The 16,840-nt window shown below is 55.2% G+C and overlaps 1 protein-coding gene across 1 annotated transcript in view; it reads right to left on the reverse strand.

The window, feature by feature from the left end:
- Positions 1-1,944: 1,944 nt before the first annotated feature.
- LMO1 (LIM domain only 1) overlaps positions 1,945-16,840 on the reverse strand; it is a 35,765-nt gene continuing 20,869 nt past the window's right edge. Inside the window, exons 3-5 of the mRNA XM_037133835.2 lie at positions 6,579-6,792; positions 3,915-4,040; positions 1,945-2,251 (exon numbers count right to left, since the gene is read on the reverse strand). Of these exons, the coding sequence (XP_036989730.1) occupies positions 2,146-2,251; positions 3,915-4,040; positions 6,579-6,792 (446 nt within the window). The 3' untranslated portion in view covers positions 1,945-2,145. The remainder of the gene's footprint in view (positions 2,252-3,914; positions 4,041-6,578; positions 6,793-16,840) is intronic.

Consider the following 16,840-nt stretch of genomic DNA (forward strand, 5'->3'; position numbering starts at 1 on the left):
TGAGTGAATTAATTGTTGTGCAACCTAGAGTGGTGAGACAAGTTAATTACATAATTACTACAAAATGACATGTTATTTCATGACTGCAATATGGTAACTCTGTTGGAAACAATTGTAATTGCCCAGAAACTGCATTCAAGTGGCTCCGTTACCTCTCGATAACCATGCAATTAACTTGTGTTACAACTTTATCTGCAGCAAACTCTGAAGTTAGTAGTCAGGAAACTTGGGGTACACATGGCCATCCAGGACCTAAGGGCCCGGGGAGGGTCTGGCACTTGGGGTTCTGTTACAGCACAAAAAGAGAACTTGATTTTTCATGTTGCACATGGAAAATTCCTTATTAGGGACTCTGGCCCTCAAACTCACTTGCAATCTCGTACGGGTAGCTCCCCAGTTTCGTCAGACTCACGTCACACAGAAGGAGCCACGGTAGCCAGGCCGACCGGCTCTCTGCCTCTCTTCTCTCTCACACACATGGATGTAGTTCCTTCCCAGGAAGGAGAGACCCCAGGGTTGAGAACTCCTACCCTGAGATCCTTGGCCCTTCCAAACCCTTCCCATGGATGAGGCCATGGGCCACACAACTACAACTTGGAAGCACAGCCTCTTCCAAGTACCCATAAGAGCCCAGCCATCCTCAGGCAGAGCTTGAAGAAGCAGACTGGCTTCATCAGCTCTGGTCTCTCTTCTGCGGCCAGAATGAAAACAGTCTCTGGGGAAGGACAAGCAAGTTGCCTGATGGTGGGGGGAGCCTGTGCATACAGCCTTCCCTGTGAGGTGTTGGACCCAAGGAGCCCCCCTTTTTAAAATACTGCTCAGTGATACTTTTCCAGTTCTAGGCCCTGTGCTTGGTGCTATGGCCACAGCCAAGACAAGAGAGCAGGTCTGCTGCCCTGGGTGAGCCTGGCTCAGCAGCTGGACTGACAACACCCTGCGTGTCTGCCTGTCCGGCCTCTTCTGGCCTGAGTCGAATGCCTGCCAGCTTACCTGTCTGTCCCAGCCTATTTCTACCTACATACCTGGCTACATGTGTGTCCATCTCTCCTGCCTGCCAGCACATGTACCTGATGGTGTGTCCACTGGCTGATCTGACTCTCCAGAGTCGTCACGAGTGGTCCCGTGTCCACTGGAGGGAGCTGGCCTGTCCCAGGCTGCCCTGAACACTCATCCTCACCATGATGCGCACTGTTTGTCTTCCTGGCTTCCTCTCTTCTTCTAGCGCCCAGGCTGTGTCGATTCATGATTCATCCTCAGGCCTGGTGCTTACGGCATGGGGCTGGGACGGGTGGGTTAAGGTTTGCCGACTGAGTGAACGAAAGCCTCCAGCCCACGTGGGCTGAGTTATAGGGGAGCAGGACTGTGCTCCATCACCCAGGAAAGCAGAAAGCTGGACCCCAGGTCAGGCCCAGGCTGCAGGGAGCGGACAGTGAACACTGCCCACTGCCCTGAAAGCCAAGAGTGGTTTCAGGATGGGGCTTCTACGGTGGGCTGCTCGGGGTTTGGGGTCCTGCCGAGGAGGAGGTCAGAACTAGATTACTATCTAGGCAGAGAGGGGTCTCGGTGAGTGGGTGTAGCAGAAGAACCCAGGGAAGGCGGGGCTCCATCTTGCCTCTTCATCTTGGGGGCCCGTTCAGAATCAGGGTATATGCTTTGCCAGGGGGAGGAGAGGGAACCCCAGTTCCCACTTCCGGCTGTGGGGTGCGTGGGGGTGTCCCCTTCTCTCCAGTTTCTTCCCCCTAAAGCCCACCCGGAGGGCCCCATGCCATGCTCCCTGTCCCTCCACCACTCCCCCGCCAAGGGCCAAGGGCAGAGCCTGCGCACTCCCAAGTAGAGGACAGGGGCCCAGGTCAGTGGCAGTCATGGGATCAATGCAGAGTAACCTCCCCGGAAACATTCATAAGTTTAATCCACGCCAGTAATAAAATCGCATTACATTTCTCATAAAATAAATGTTCCCATTTATATACAGTAGACAGACTGTACAGGCCCCGCCTGGCCCCAGGAGGGTCACACACAGACGGGCAGCGCGGAGGGAGGGCCGTCCCTCCCACGGAGGACGGAGTTCTCATCAGCGGGAGAGCGGCTGGCCGGCCAGGCAGGCGGGCAGGAGGACAGACGGGCCTTGAGGGCAGGCGCCGGGCATTACTGAACCTGGGAGTCAAAGGTGCCATTGAGCTGCCCCTCCTCATAGTCCATCTGACACAAGATCATGTTGTTCTTCAGGAAGAATTTGTCTCCCACACAAAATCTGGAAAATCCAAGCAGGAGAGAGAGGGCATGGAAGAGTCCCCGTGGCAGTGGGGGCTCCAAACAGGGGAGGGGGACATTCGGGGCTGGAGGTCCTGGGGCGCTTGCTCCTTGAACTTTCCAGAGGGGGCCCCAAAAGCCCCTGGGTCAGCCCAGCCCTCTGCCAGGGCCTGAGGCAGCCTACCATAAAGGACAGACAGACAAGCCTGGGCCACAGAGGGGCGGGGTTAGTGGGAAGGTGGAGGAATAATCCCTCCCTGTCCCAGAGAGGTAGCAAGAGATGGAAAGGAGGAAGGGATAAAATGGTTGATTTTTTCCCACCCTTCTGTCCTCTCTCCAATCTAAGAGGATGGTTCAGTGAAGGGCAATTTCTTTAAACAGAACCTACGGGCTTCCTGGGGCATCCTTCCAGGAGGAGGTGACCGGTCCCACCATCTTTCCTCCCACCCAAGGAAGGCTCTGCTTTGCCCTCTACCTAGTCTTCCTTAGGTACTGGAGGATTCAGCCCTTCCCTCAAAAATGTCCCCAGGGTGGCTGAGCCTTTAGTGGGACCCCAGGGTCACAGGCCTAGTCCCAGCAGATCCCAGTTCAACCACCAGGTGGCGATGCAACTTCACAGAGCCCTCCTAGCAGCAGGTCTGGCCAGAGCCCCAGCCAGGCCAGCAGCTCTCTCTGCACCTCCCTCCGGGAATACTTGTATAAACTGCTTCCTGACCTGGGGGCTCCTGAGAAAAGGGCCTGCCTTGGGAGGCTTGGCCTCCAGCCAGGAGTGCTCTGGCTCCACAGGTCCCTGAGGCGTCCCACAGGGTTGGGGCACTGAGCAGGAGCCAAAAGACCAGGAAGGAGGCTGCGCTGGAACTATAATAGACTTGCAAGAGAAGGGTCTGTAATGAGGGGCTGTTCCCTGAGGGGATTTCACCCACCAGGCCTGGGAACCCCTCCTTGCTGGAACATATGTCCACATGGTACACTCACAGGGCACGTACACAGGACCCTTGTACAAGCACGTTTAAAACAGGTCTCTTCCTCCACATTTCCACTCCATGCACACAGAGCACATGCATACCCCCATTTGCAGACAGACAACTAGAATCATGTACATATTACACCGTGCACATGTGTCTGTGTGGACATGGACATTTAAAAACACATGTGTGCCCCAGGTGGTGTGGCTCAGTGGATTGAGTGCCAGCCTGCAAAACAAAGGGTCGCAGGTTCGATTCCCAGTCAGAGCACATGCCTGGGTTTTGGACCAGGTCCCCAGTTGGGAGCGTGTGAGGGGCAACCAATTGATGTATCTCTCACACATCAATGTTTCTCTCTCTCTTTTTATGTCCCTTCTCTCTAAAAATAAGATCTTTAAAAACACACACACATGCACGCACGAGACACACTTGCACGCACAGAAAGCTCATGCATGTTCCCATCTATTACATTCACACAGAAATGTGCCCCACAAACATGCACATTAATACTGGCACACACACACATTTGACTATAAGGCTCAGGCTTACATAAAACACACATATGTACACACGTGCTCAGGACAGCATGCACATAGCAGCCACATGCACACACAGAACCCACATTTGCATGCAGGCCTCCACAGGAGTTCGGCTGGGGTCAAGTGAGTGGGTTGAGTCTCCTACCAGACTAGCACTCACCTCTGGTTGCAGAGCTGGCAGGCGAAGCAGTCGAGGTGGTACACATTGTCCCGGGCCCGCATCACCATCTCGAAGGCTGGGATCAGCTTGCTGCAGGCAGCACAGTTTCCCGTGGTGCCAAAGAGCCTGAGAGGGAAGGGTGCAGAGGGCTCAGGAGCAGCCAGAGATCTTGGGAGAGGGTGGCAGGGGCAGCGCCTCCTCCCATGGCCCCATTTGTCTCCCTAAATTCGAAGGGATCAGGTTTCAGAGAAATTGGCACATGGACTCAGGGAGGGGGATGTGGGGCTCCGGATCAGCTAACACTGCCTGTCTCTGGGCTGGGATGACAAGGCCTCCCCCAGGTTCCCATGGGGGTCCCTCAAACCCTCAGGGGGCCACCAGAATACTGGGCTGGACCATGAGCAGGACTTCAGAGTTACACAAGCCAGAATATAGAGGCAGTTGGCCAATCATGGGCTGCGTGTCCTCAGGCAAGTCACGTAGTCTCTCTGAGCGTCATTTACTTTGACTGTAAAACAGGGGCTGAAATACAACCTTCACATGCTTTTTGTAAAAGTTTCTGTAAATGCTCAGTTGCAGCCCGTGGATCGTAGCCAACACCTACATACTGTTTACTATGTACCAGGCCCTGTTCTAGGGGCTTTACAAAGATCGACTCATTTAATCTTGACAACAACCCTATGGGGAGGTCTTTCTCAGCTACCAACTCAACTCTGTGACTTACGTCAAGCCCGTTTTCCTTTCCCTGGACCCCAGTCCATCCTTCTTTAAAATGGGGATACTGGACTAGATAATCCTGCTCAAAGGTGTTTCTACAACAAGGCTGATGTCAACGGGAAGTTCTAAAGACTTCTGGCACAATGCCTCTTTGAGACGGACAACAGACAATCCTCCTCTTAGCAGCTGGTTGCAAAGTTCTAGGGGCAGGGAGCTGACACTCTCCCCGTGCAGGCCAGTCCTTGGCTGGACATTTCAATAGTCTGAGCCAGCCAGGCTCCTCCTTGCTTCTTTTCTACACACTGGCAGAGAAAGCCCCAAGTGAAACAAGGGGGCTGAGAGGCAGGCGGAAGGCCCCTCTAATCCCTGATTTGTCCAGCTCGAGCTCTGGCGTCTGCAGGCGAGTCTGGCTCCATTATTCATCAGTCCGAACTGCCTGGTAGCTCAGATTAGGGCAGACAAAGGCTGGGCCAGGCCACAGCATCTGCCGAGAGGGGCCGATCTTGCCCCCAGTCCAATGAGCACGCTGCAGAGGGGGCAGGGTCTGGAGAGCCATTTTCTGTGGCTGAGATGCTCAGAGAAGCCCCACCCCCATTCGGGACCACTGGCCCCATTCTGGGCCTACCTGGCCCCAAAGTCCTTCCGTGGCCTCTGCCAGAACCCAGCAAAATACCTTCAGGCTCCAGTGGCTGGCAGGGCCCAAGATGCTTGTGGGTGCTTCGGCCCTGCTGACAAGCCCCTCCTGCACTGAGGCCTACATCCCCAGGCCCTGTGGACCCATCAGACGGGCAGGTGCAGCCCCCTGGCCATGGCCTAAACCTCCAAGCTCGGATGTCCTGTTCAGGTCATCGAGGGGCGAATTCCCAGGAGCCCCTTCCCGAACCCCTCCTCCTGGCCTCAGCCCCCCTCTTCTGGGCCCAGCCAGAAGCACTGAGTCACAGGCCCTGGTTCATTGCATCTCTTAAGAAAAAAAAAAAAGTCCCTGCAAAAGGCAAAAGTTAAAAGAGAAGGTACAGGCAAGTAAATCTTAGGCTCTTGAGGTTGATAAACCCCACAACCTACCCACACCTGAGTGGAGAAAGCCCCAAGAATCTTTGTCCCGACCCATTAATTAATGACTTAGGCCTTTCTGCCCCCCACAAGGCCCAGACACCACCCAACAGCTTGTGTGAGAGCCAAATGCAGGTGCTGGGCCTCAGCCAAGGCCCTTGCTCTGTGGCCTCCTTCCAGCCCTGCTGATGTCATGGATGGCCTGTGGGAGGTTAGCTGGGGGAGACAGCCCCAGGGAATGGGATTTAGGCTGTGGGGGAGGGTCGATAGGGGAGCTCTGATGAATGTCAAGCAGGAAGTTATTCTTTTCACCACTTCACACAGGGGTAAACTGAGGCTCAGAGCTAGTTCAAACCCAGGTCTTTCAGCTTTGACAACAGCAATCCTCCAGGATCTGGCTGCCTGCCAGGATCTCCAGGCATCGGGACATCAAATCCCAGGACCCTCCTAGAGAGGTGGGGGGAGCTGGGCCCTGGGGAGAGGTGGGAAGAGGGTCCCAGGGCAGTCAGAGCTTTCCCACCTGCCACAAAGCCCCTCTGAGACATCCTCTCCCAGACCCAGGCACAGGGCCAGTCAGAAGCCCCTGACAAAGGTGGGGCAGGGGCAGACACAGGCTGGTGTCCTCAGGAAGCTCCTCTGTGCCTGTGGGTACTGACACCTGCCCAGAACCTGTGCTGGCCACTGAGTCCCAGGAGTTTAAGACACGGCCCTACTTTGGGGGGCTCCTGGGTGTCTGGTGGGGGGCAGGGCAAGGGCAGGGGCAGCACAGTCTGGGATGAGCACACAGTCAGGCTGTGCACTCCGAGTACTGGGTCTGCGGCCAGGGCAGGACCACGCTGGGCCCAGGAGGATGGGCACTCTCTGAGCAGAAGGACCAAGCAGCAGGCGGTGGCCCACCTCAGGTAGTCTCGGCGGCACAGGATGAGGTTGGCCTTGGTGTAGAGGGTGGAGCCCACCTCGCCCAGGCGGCAGTCGCAGCAGGCGCACTTGAGGCAGTCCTCGTGCCAGTACTTGTCCAGAGCCTTCAGTAGGTAGCGGTCCTTGATCTTGCGGTTGCAGCCGGCACAGCCCTTCTGCTTCCCTTTGGGCTGGACAGACAGCATCGGTACGCCTGCGGACGGACAGACAAGAGACAGAAGGACACGGGTGGGCCCTGTGTCTCTGCCCTCTGAGAATGGAAGCCCAGTCTTGGGTCCTGCCCTTCGGGCTGTGTGGCACAGCCTGTTCCCCTGCCCTGTGAAGGTCCACCCAGAGGCTCCAGGTGCACGGGGGAGCCCCATGTCTGCTCCGCTGCAGGGCACACGGGTGGCCCAGAGGCCTGCCCCGCCGTAGGTGTTCCCTGCCATACAGCACTGCCCCTCTGCTGCCTGAGCTACAGGAGGCCTGGGCCTCCTCATGCAGCCGCCGTCCCACTGGCTCTTTCTGCAGCCCCCAAAACGAAACCTCCTAACAGGCAGGGGGCCCACTAGAACTCCCATGTCCTTTTGCCACCTCAAGACTTCCACACACAGAGTGTGTGTGTATCCCTCTTAAGCCAAAAAGTCAGGCTACAGCCTGTTGGTTTACTCATGTAGAACTGTGGAGGTGTCACGAAGAAAATAAGATGCCCTTGTGACAGTCCCGGGGGGAGCGGGAGCTGCGGAGGCAGGTGTGTGCTGGAGGCAGCTGGGCCGGGCCCAGGTGGGGCTCGCCTCCGCAATGCCCTGGCCCGAGGGAGGACCGGTGCCCAGCTTCTGGATCTTGGCTCTTCCCAAAGTTCTGAGTCCCTGGCCCCCTCCCAGGACCCAAACAGCTTCTCAATATACAAGAAAGTGCCAAGTACGAGGGGCTGGATCTAAGCCTGGCATTCACCAAGGAAGGGGCAGACCTCCCCACAGGGTAGCGTGTGCACCCCACACTCACACCCCGTACACACAGGCACAAGGAATGACCACAGGGAGGGACAACTGAAGAGGAGATGGGGACAGATGACAAGTGTCATCCAGGAACCTGGGCATCCACATGGAGCCCTGAGGCTTGAGTATGCTGAAGACTAGGCTCGGCGAAGAGTGCGGGGAGTCTCAGAACCCCGACCTGGGGGGTGAGGTGCCTGTGAGCATCTCGTGAAGGGGAGGGGGAGGGGGAGGGGGTGAGGGAGGAGGTATTGACTCTGGAGAGCGTAGCTCCCCACTTCCTGCCTCCCTGGCTTTTCAACCTGCTCATGAATTCTGCCCTCCTCTTGGCCCCACCCTCTCCAAGGGGTCCCTGCACTCTCCAGGTCTCTGGCTTCAGCTACATCACCCGCACCCCTGCTCTCACCCCACCCCCACTGCGGCAGCCCAGAATCTGAGCTGCTCCCTCAGGCTTCCAAGGAGAGCCACAGTCTCCATGGGGCCTCAGTCTCAAAATCTACGGGTGTCAGGTCGGATGGGCCTTCAGATTTCTTTTAGATAAATTGTCCCACTCTACAGATGGGGAAACTGAGGCTCGGACAGTCCAAGGGGTTAGTGTAGGCCACCAATTAAGCCGGCCTCAGGAGCCCTTCCCTCCTCCTGAGATTTCTCAGCCTCATTGCCTCCTCTGACTTCTCTGGGAGAGGTGGTGGTCCTCGCACCCAGGGGGTCCTTGCACCCGGGGGGCCCTCCCGAGCCCAGAAGCAACAGGACAGGTGAGGGCAGGGAGGAGGTAGCACAGGCTGCTGTGGGCTCTCTCCTCCCTCCCTCCCTCCCTCCCTCCTCCTCCGGTCCCTGCAGGGCTGTCTGTTAGCTGGGAAGTTCACTGCCTAATTTCCTTAATGCAGCTCTAAAGGTTAATTGGTCTGAGAGAGTGATGGGGCTCAGAATGACTGTCCCCAGGCCTGCCTGTGTCTCTTCTGGCAGGGTTCAGCCCGGCCATGTCTCTGAGGAGTCCATGGATGTCACCTTGGGACCAGGCACCCCTGAGAGCTAAGGGGGACCTGAGGGGCTCCTTTCAAGGCCTGGCCTACAGGTGTGCCCAAATGGCAGAGGAATTAAGAAAGCCGGACGTGGGATCGTCTGGGGGTCTCAGGACAGCAGTATTTTTCTCTGGCACCTACAGAAAGAGCATCAAGCCAGCATAGCTACCAGTTTGGAAAACCTCAGGCCAGGCCTCTGGTGTACAAGCCCAGGGCTGATTTCCGTACTTACCTGGGCTGGCTGCACTTGTGCTCTCCCTGGTAGGGATGGGAGGGGTGAGTGGCTGAATATCCATCCATCTGAGGGGATACTCCTGGCCCACTAAATTATACCCGAAAACAGCACTAGGGTCATCTGCCCTCTCCATCTTCCTCTGTCTTGGATCCTGGACAGAACGCCTGGCCACCGAGCCTGCAGGGCCATGAAGTACAGCACTAGCCGGCACCTTCATCACCGGTGGGACCTGGCACCTAAAGGACGTAGGGAGGCCAGGGGGAGCAAAGCCACAAGCTTCCCCAGGTCCCCCGCCTCCTACCTGCGCCCAGGCTGGGCCTGGCACACAGCAGGTTCTTGGTAGGGCTTGGGCGCCCTGCTCTAGGGTGTCAGACTCTGCTCCCCGGGCCCTGGAGAACTCTCAAGGAGCCGTGCAGCTTCTGCCAGAAGTCCGCGAGACACGGAACACCAGGGCCGGCCTGGCTGAGGAGGTCTCACAGCATCTGGACCTTGAGCTTTCTCTGCCTGAAAAGGCTGAGGCCCTGGGAGAATTCTGACTCTCCCTCCCTTTTTGGTGATGCCCCATCCTGGGGTGGGTCCCACTGGGCTAGTCCAGGAGATGGAAAACACTCCTGGAAAGCTAAGGAGTCTCTAAGGGGCACCGCTGGGCTCCTGCTCCCCAGGGGGTCCAGGCTCCCCCTCCCTCCCTGCACTGCCTCCTCAGCAACCCCCCTCCCAATCTGCCGGTTGGCCCTGCAGACACCTCTTCCCACCCTCCTCCCCTGCTTGGCTCTCGGAGCTGAGCCTCGGGCCATGCACTTTCCATTAAGGAGATAGCATCCCTTTGCTGAAGTCCATTTGGGATCCATTTTAGTGTTATCTAAAAATCAAATCTACATGGTAATCCTTTTAATGTACTCCTGACTTTAGAAAAAAAAAAAGCAGGTTTGCGCTCCTTCAGGAAAGGTTTTAAAGCATTACGCAGTAATTACCACTCACCCATGAAAACACTGATATTTTACGGTGGACGATGCGTGTGCCTCCCCGAACACACCGGCACACACCCAGACCCACCCAGGGACCCGGCAAAACAAACTGGTTCATTCAGCCCGTGGGCGCCCCTCAAACCTCAGGGCGTGGAGGGAGATGGGCCAAATGCCTGCCCTGCCACTACTCGGGGCTGGCAAGGGAAGGAGGCAGCCTCCCAGGCTGACTCATCCAGCTGCCAGACACTTACCCTCAGCTCTTTAATCTGGGGAAAAGCCAGACAGCCCAGGTGACTGGGAGGGACTGCCAGAGGTCATTCAGCCCTTCCTACACCCTCCTCTTCACATGGCCTCCCCAGGTGGTCTGCCAGCCCGCCCATGTCCTTAGCAGTTCCTGCCCGCCCATTCCAGGCCAGGCCACCTTTCGGTCACCACAGGTGGACTGCTCCAAACTGCCAAGCCCGTTGGCTCCTGATCCTGCCAGTGCCTCCAGCGTGGCTAGGAGGCTGAGGCCGGCAGTGGAGCACTCTGGCCCCCTCCCAGTGAGCTCCTCCAAGGTCTGTCCTCCTACCCAGAATGCACACCCCGCCCAGCCCCAGGCCACTCAGGCCTGCCCTGTGGCTCCCCTGCCCGAAGCCACTGGCAACTCCACCTGGCATTTGAGGCCCCCTCCCACATACCAGCATGTCCTACTGGGCACTGTTGGATCTGCTCCCTGCAGAATCCTGGAATTGCATCCCTCTCCGCCAGGCAAATGGACCTTGTTTGCTTCTGTCCCAGGGCCCTCACTGCACTACTGCTCCTGGACACAGTGCCTGACCCTGCACATCCCACTGTCCCTCCAAGGTCAGAGTCCACAGTGGGGCTGAGGCAAAGAGCACACACCTTGAACTCAAAGAGTTTACTTTCCAGTCCGGGAACTGCCCCCAGTACCTGGAGGGTCTGGAGCAAATCCCGGCACCTGTCAGACCTGCCTCTGTGAAATGGGAGCAGTGATGGTCGCCTCCTGCACAGACTGTGGTGACGCTGGGACGAGGTTGTGCACAGGAGGCCACGGCACAGAGCCTGGCACCCCCGGCGGGAACTGGCCATGTCCTTGATGTGCACTCCAGGCCACCTGCCCGCCCTGCTCTGCCACTTGTTTTCTTTTTGTCTTGATAGAATTCCCAACATGCAGAAAAGTTGCAAGAATAGAAAGAATTCCTATATATTCTTCATCCAGATTGTCTAAATACACACATTTCACATATTTACTTTCTATCTATAGTATTTTTCCTGACTCATGGGAGAGTTGGCTTTGGAGATGGAGTTCTATATATACCCTTTAACACTTTGGTGTTATTTCCCCAAAACAGGGACATTGTCCCAAACGATCAGAGCACAGTTACCAAACCCAGGAAACTATCACTGACATAATACTCTTATCTAATCTATAGACTTTATTCAGATTTCAGCAATGCTCCCAGATACCTTCTGTGGCAAGATGCAATTCTGGATCACGTACTGCATTCCATCAAGTTCCATCTACTTACATCTGGAAGGATCCCTGAGCCTTTGGGCTTCGAGACACTGACATTTTTGAAGACCAGTTATTTTATGAGATATCTTTCGATCTGGGTTTATCTGACATCTTGATTGTATGTCTTCAGCTCCTCTGTGGCTCGGTTTTCTTTGTTATACAACGAGAAGGGAAACACCACTGATCTCACGGAGTTACCACGAGGAGTAAAGGAGTTCACGTACGTCTTTAGGACTAGCTGGACCAGGAAGTCAAAAGTCGGCTCTCATTAGTGTCATCCCACCTCATTCACGGGAAGGATGACCTTAGTCACAGCTCCATCTCAGGTCCCTAAAATCATGCTGGACTCTTATTTTGAGGAAAGCAAACTGACATGAACATGTCACTGGGGTAAACATCACACGGGCACCAGCTAGAGTCCAGCAGGACCCAAAGGACAGTCCTGTGGTCACTGCAAACGTTCAGGAGGAAGTCAGCCCCATCTGTCTGACAGGCGGTTTCGTGTCCAGTCAAGTGGGAGGGGTTGTTGTGGCAGCTCAGAGGGTGCTGGCTTAGGGTAGGTCCCTCTGGCTGCTCTGGAGCAAGGCCTGGGGGCACAGGCAGGTGTGACCCTGGCGTTTCTCATCATCTCTCTTTGTGCCTCAGTACTGGTTCCAAACCCGTGCCCGTGCGGTGCAGCGCAGCTGCTCAGCACAGCTGTGGGGCTTCCTTTGGTCACCATGGCTGCCCGCCCGTCCGCAGGTGCAGGCGGGGGGCCCGGGAGCCTGGGCTGGGGTTTCCCAGGGCTAAGAGCAGCCTGCAGGGAGAAAACACCGGTGGGACCATGAGCAATGCTCAACTCCTAAGTGCTTGCCTCATGAGGTAGATATTATCATTCCCATTTAACAACAGGAAAACGGAGGCACAAGAAAGGTTACAACTTGTCATGGGGGACACAGTGAGTATGAAACAAAGCTGGGATTTAAACCCCGGCAGTCTGTGTTCGGGGCCCAAGGACGGGACTCAACTGCTGCGCTGCCAGCCTGGGTGTTGCTACCCTCTGAGGTGCTGTAGACCCAGGTGGGAGGCATTACAGAGATTAGGAAACCCAGAAGGTACACAGGTGCAGGACACACATGCATGTGCCTACAATGACACACATGTATACTCTGTCTGCAAGAGGTGGGACTGTGTCTGTGTGCTCTCCCCACGACAAGTATATCCCAGTGCCCGGCACAGTGCTAGATATAGTAGCTGCTCAGTAAGTTGCATAAAAATGCATATGCATCCATGCCAGTCGTACATACATGCTTGGCTGAGCGTGTGTAAATACACACACATATGCACAAGCAGTCACGTGCACCTTTAATGGCCTTTTGAAAAACCACATTTCCAGAACGTGGAACGTAACTGGAAATCAAGCTCCAATTTGAACAAAAGGCCTCAATACCACCTCCCCCCAAAAATGGAAGAGAGAGTCCCTGAGGTTTCACCCATGTGGACTCACTATCTGGAAAGTCCCACAGTGATCACACCCACTTCTGCTGCTGCTGCTGTGTGTGTGTGTGTGTGTGCGTGTGTGTGTGCGCATGTGGGTGTGGTTGGATGTCTGCGGCCCTCAGGAACCTGGGTCCCTACCACCTGCAAGGTGTTTGTACCCACTTGGGTCTGGAACTGCAGAGCAGAGTCCAAAATGGAGCCAGCCAGCGCCCCCTCCTTGGCATCAATCCCGTTTAATAAGGAAATTTGAAAGTGTAATCTAATTCTGCAGAATCTCTTTAAATCTCGTTTTCTCAGAAGTAACTTCATTTCCCATGGACACATCCAGCCTTGTGAGAAGGCCTCCATTTCACACCAGTTTTATCTCCACAATTTCTCGTCTCGCTGCACTCCTATCCCAGGGCCGTGCCACGCGGCAGACGAGGCCTGAGCTAATAGCATTTCCTACTCATTTGGAATCAAAAGCCAATGAGAACAACTGTTGAAACGCTGGGCTACAGCCACCTAGAGCACGCTCACTGCCGCCCCTCTGCGCACCCGTTTGCAGGCTTAGGTGAGGGAGAGAAGCGCGGTCCCTGTGGCCTTCGACTCCCTGCTGGGGCAGTGAGGGCGGCTGGCAGGCTCTGCTCCCAGGGTGGCAGGCAGCTCAGTGGTGGAACTGGCCCCTTTTCCTACAGGGGATGTGAGAGGAGAGGTGGGCAGTGGAGATACTGAGACTGTGGGCCCTGCAGACGCATGGCCTCAGCTCGAATTCCATCGCTTCCTGGCTCTACCTCAATTTACTCACCTGCTAAATGAGCACAGCCTACCTGCAAGGGTTATTCTGAGGATTAAATTATACCATGAACGGGAAGTCCTTATAACCATGCTTGACACAGTAGCTTTATAAAATCAGCTGAGAAAACTTATGTAGTCTATATTTCATGACCCACCAATTCTATTCCTGGCTATATGCCCGACAGAAAGGAGAGCTTATACCCACCAAAGGAGATATATGAGGATATTCATAGCGATTGTCTTGATAATAATTCCCAACTGAGAACAACACAAATGTCCATCAACAGTAAAACGGGCAATAAATTATGGTATATTCATATAATAAGATAGCCCACAGCAGTAAAAAAGATGGGCCATGACACTCATGGCTATATGGATGAATCAGACAGCGTAATGTTGAATGAAAGGAACCAGATGCAAAAAGGCACATGTTATATAACTCTACATATGTAATCCCCAGACGGGCAAAAACGATCTCCGGTAATAGATGTAGAATAGCTGGGGTGTATTATCGCCTGGTGGGAGGTGTGCGGAAGCCAGCTGAGCTACTGGAAGTGTCCCCTGTCTTGACCTGGGCGGTGTGTAAGTGGATGCACACACGTGTAAAAATTCACTGATTGGACAGTTGAGACATGCGATTTACTGCATATATTTTATAGCTCAATTCAGAAAGAAAAACGAGTTAAGATGGAGGGAGACCTCTCAGTCAGGACGCTGCTCCTCAGAAAACCCACCACTTCCTCGGCATCTCACTGAATCTTCACATTAACCCCAAGGCATGAAATGATCATCCTCACTCAACGGATGAGGAAGCAAAGGCCCGGGGAGGTTCAGGCCTCTCCCCAGGGCCATACAGCTGGAAGGCTGCAGCCCCAGCCTGCCAAACTCCGGAGCTCAGGTTCTCATCCAGCACATGCCCTGGCCTCCCTGCCCAGCCTGGGTAAGGAAAGCTCCCTGGGGCAGCGTCTGGTGCTCCTGCGCAGTCTGGATGCCAGATGATGCTGAGCAGGGTGGGGGACGGGGGCGGGGGCACGCTCAGAGCAGGACCTGGGCTGAGACCGGGAGGAACTACGGCCCAGGCAGGACACTCTGCGTGCTCGGGTGGGTCACAGGTTGTTTCTGCTTATCTGTGGGTCCTTTGAAAGCTATGGCTGCTGTGGGACCTTAAAAGGACATCTGGGCAAGGTCACATAGGAGACACGAACCAGAAACTATGGCTGGGAAGGCACAGGGGCTGGGAAGGAGCAGGAGGGCTGTGTGGAGGCAGACCTGAGATGTTTGCATTGTGGCCTTGACAGGGACCAAGAAGCCTTGAAATGGCACATGTCCTCAAGGGAGAGAGGCAAGCTGTGAGGGGAGAGCTGGGGGCCCCAGACCTAAAGCCACAGTGGTGGGTGTGCCTTCAACCAACAGGCAGGGGCTTGTGTGCTAATGAGGGGACTGCGAAAGGAAAGGTCCAGAGAGGGGCGGGCTCAGGGTAAGACATTTAAAGACAGCCCAGCCCTGCTTGCCTTCTCTAAATCCCCCAGTTCGTCCTGGTCTCCGCAGACCACCGCAGAAGGGGAGGCTGGAGGAAAGCACTGCCCACTGGGGTCCCCAAACATCTGCAGCCACCGTAGCCATGCTCAATCACATATTAAATGCCTACTATGTGCCATCGCTGAGATCCGGGAAAAGCACACAACCTGTGGGCGGAGGGGGGCAAACCTGCAGGGGCCCAGGCGGCTTCGGACCCACTGGCCTCGGCCCCTCCCTGCTCTCTCTCAGGGCCAGAGGCAGCACCGCACCATGGGGACAGTGAACTTCTGCTTGGACCCAGTCTTGATCCTGCCAACATAAGGCGGCTCTAAAAGGCCCCTTGCAGGGATCCATCAGTCAGGGTGGGCTTCTGGCCCCCCAGTACCTCCAGGGGAGCCATTCATGCACAGGACTACAAAGCAGCAGGCATTTTTGCAGCATGTTTTGGTGGAGGCAAACCTTAGGAATGGAGTGTCCTGAAACCTGAATGTGCAGCGACCTTCCACCGTAAGTACATCATGGGGCTGAGGAGCTCCATACCCCTCGTGCTGGGAGAAGCCAAACCCAGCACAGCCCTGGGTCAGGCAGTCGGGGGCCCAGTCGAGAGCTGACAGGGGCCTGGCCAATGCACTGAGACACTGGAGCAGTTACAAATGGAACAGGCAGGTGCACGCAGTGTTCTCAGCTCTTCGGTGGTGAGGGGAGCTTAAACATCAGAAGCTACATGTGCTCTTTGGAGCTTCTCACTGCGAATGATGCTTAAATTAATTGTGTAGTTATCTACGGCAAGGTGGGGGTAGGCATTTTCTTCCATCTCTCTGGTGGTCTCTGTGAAGCCCCAGCTATATTTCAAAAGCAATAGGCCCACTGTAGGACTTCAGACCACCTCCTCAAAACCAGGGCCCTGAATGCTCGCCCAGGCTTCCCTCCACTGCACTGACACCACCATCGGCCCAGGCACTCAGGCCGGAAACTCGAGTCACCCTCAGATCTTTCATCACCCTGGTCCCCCTTCCCCGCTGACTCCCGTTCTCCATCCCAGCTGCTTCTTTTCACCCCCAAAGTTACCGCCACCTTTCATCTCATTACCAGCTTCGCTCCCGCCAGACTCTTGTGTCTAGTATCCATAATCCATTCTCCACACAGCAACTGGAGGAATCCTTCCAAACAAAGGAGGTCATGTCGCTGCTCAGCTTGAAACCCTTCCATAACTGCCAGTGGTCTGAGAATAACACTCACGCTCTTCACTGAGCCTGTGATATCCTCATGTGGTCCTGCCCCTGCCTCCCTCTCATACTGTGCTACAGCCACACTGAAGACCTTCCTACTGCCACAGGACCTTTGCACGTGCTGTTTTCCCTTTCACAGAACAGCCTTCCGCCTCTTTCTGTGACTGGCTCCTTCTCATCTTTGGGCTTCGGCTTAAATGTCATCTCCTCAGAAAGGCCTTCCTTGACCTACTTATTTCCTTGTTTAATGGATTCTCTGGTCATTTCCTTTTGAGTTTTTATTACAATTTGTAATTGTTTTACTTTTCTGTGATTTTATTTATGAAAAATGATTGGTCTCTTTCCTAAAACTGTAAGCCCTGTGGAGGCCTATTTAGGTGCTCTGTCTGTCTTATTCACCATTGTGTCCCCAGCACTGGGCCCCGTAGCCCAGCTCACCTTTTAACCAGCAGTTCAGTGAATGAATGAAGACACTCATATTCCTGGCAAAAGCCTTCTGGTCAGAGCGGGCTGATGCAGACAG

The sequence above is a fragment of the Artibeus jamaicensis genome, unplaced genomic scaffold, assembly GCF_021234435.1.
Source record: "Artibeus jamaicensis isolate MK-2021 breed Jamaican fruit bat unplaced genomic scaffold, CSHL_Jam_final contig_797, whole genome shotgun sequence".
Lineage (NCBI taxonomy): Eukaryota > Metazoa > Chordata > Mammalia > Chiroptera > Phyllostomidae > Artibeus > Artibeus jamaicensis.